This window comes from Dendroctonus ponderosae, unplaced genomic scaffold, assembly GCF_020466585.1.
Source record: "Dendroctonus ponderosae isolate FM_Combo_2020 unplaced genomic scaffold, Dpon_F_20191213v2 Dpon_F_20191213_10, whole genome shotgun sequence".
Taxonomy (NCBI): domain Eukaryota; kingdom Metazoa; phylum Arthropoda; class Insecta; order Coleoptera; family Curculionidae; genus Dendroctonus; species Dendroctonus ponderosae.
This window is the reverse complement of record NW_026017111.1, coordinates 3,438,356-3,439,618: the sequence shown is the minus strand read 5'-3', so window position 1 is coordinate 3,439,618 and position 1,263 is coordinate 3,438,356. Positions and strand designations below refer to the sequence as shown.

Sequence of the window (1,263 nt, the reverse complement as noted above, 5' to 3'; positions counted from 1 at the left end):
TGTATTTTTTCTACATAAGCTGGATCCGCCCCTGAACAAACCCACCCACCGAATTGCGATAAACCCAGGAAATGTTAATTAGTTTCACCGCAGTTTTCTTGGAACAATTCAATCTCAGTCGCCGATTTGCCCTAAACGATTCAATCTAACAAACATCTAACTGAGCACTTTAGTTCAAGTTGCGTCTTATTGCCAGAGCCCTAATGACAAACACGCTCTTAATTCGACTTTAATCGTCCGATATTCTAATTCTGCGCCCCAGGCAAGGTTAACAGCTCAAGGGTAAGCGGTGGTAAGCACGCATTTTGACCAACTGAACGTAGCGCAAAAAGGCGAAAAGCTAATGAGGATTGTTTTAGGGCATTTTGAAAGACAAAAGCAAATACCCCACGTTGACCAGAATGTCGTATTGCCAGTGCAGGCTGAAAAAGGTGTTTTCTAGCATCTTCCATCAGTTTGGATGGAAGCATATCGCCCTCATCCTGGATCGATCTGATCTGTTTTCGCTTACAGTGGGTGAGTATTGAGCGATCGGGAGTAGAATTTCACATTTCGGAACGCAGCTGGACGTGATTTCTCGACAAAAAACGAGTTTTTCAAGCTGAACTTTGCTTGCCACGCCAACCTAAGGCTTGTTGCTGCAAGGTTGAGGAGGAAACTGACGCAAAATGCTCTTTTTGTCAGTTAATCTTGGGGTTTTCTCTAAAACTGTTGATGACGCAACCGAAAAATTCGTCCAAGGCAAAAACGTAAGGAAATCAAGAGGGTTGAGAACAGGTTTGAACGTGTTTTAGGAGCAAAGGCAAAACGGTCTTTTTTGCTCACCAATCCAGTGACGAGGTGGCCGAGTGGTTAAGGCGTTGGACTGCTAATCCAATGGGCTCTGCCCGCGTGGGTTCGAATCCCATCCTCGTCGGTCGTTTTTGTTTTTTCTTCTAGTTGTTATTGTTTTTTAATTAATAAAACTGCAACCACTTTTTGCGGCTAACATTATCTACCACTCTACAGGAAATTTTGACAAGCGTCTAGATATACGGCACGTCCTGTCACTTCTATCGATTGCGGCGATTCGAACCAATCAAATAAGCCTATCGGTTTATTGTTATCGAACGTATCGTTGACAAGTTTTACAAATTAGTTAAGACGATTTAAGGTTAGGTGGTTTTGCTTATTGTTTGATGATAATTATTTTATAATTTGTCGAGATAAACAACCGCGAGTCTGCCAATCATTTTTTTTTCATTCTCTCGTGCATTTCGAACC

General features: G+C 42.2%; 1 protein-coding gene and 1 non-coding gene across 2 annotated transcripts in view; both read left to right on the top strand.

The window, feature by feature from the left end:
* LOC109534857 (atrial natriuretic peptide receptor 1) overlaps positions 1-1,263 on the top strand; it is a gene marked incomplete in the record, with an annotated part of 15,659 nt that overhangs the window by 3,495 nt on the left and 10,901 nt on the right. Inside the window, 1 exon segment of the mRNA XM_048662173.1 lies at positions 360-516. Within this exon segment, the coding sequence (XP_048518130.1) occupies positions 360-516 (157 nt within the window).
* Trnas-gcu lies at positions 835-916 on the top strand. The gene has a single exon. It is a non-coding gene; the product is annotated as a tRNA-Ser (tRNA).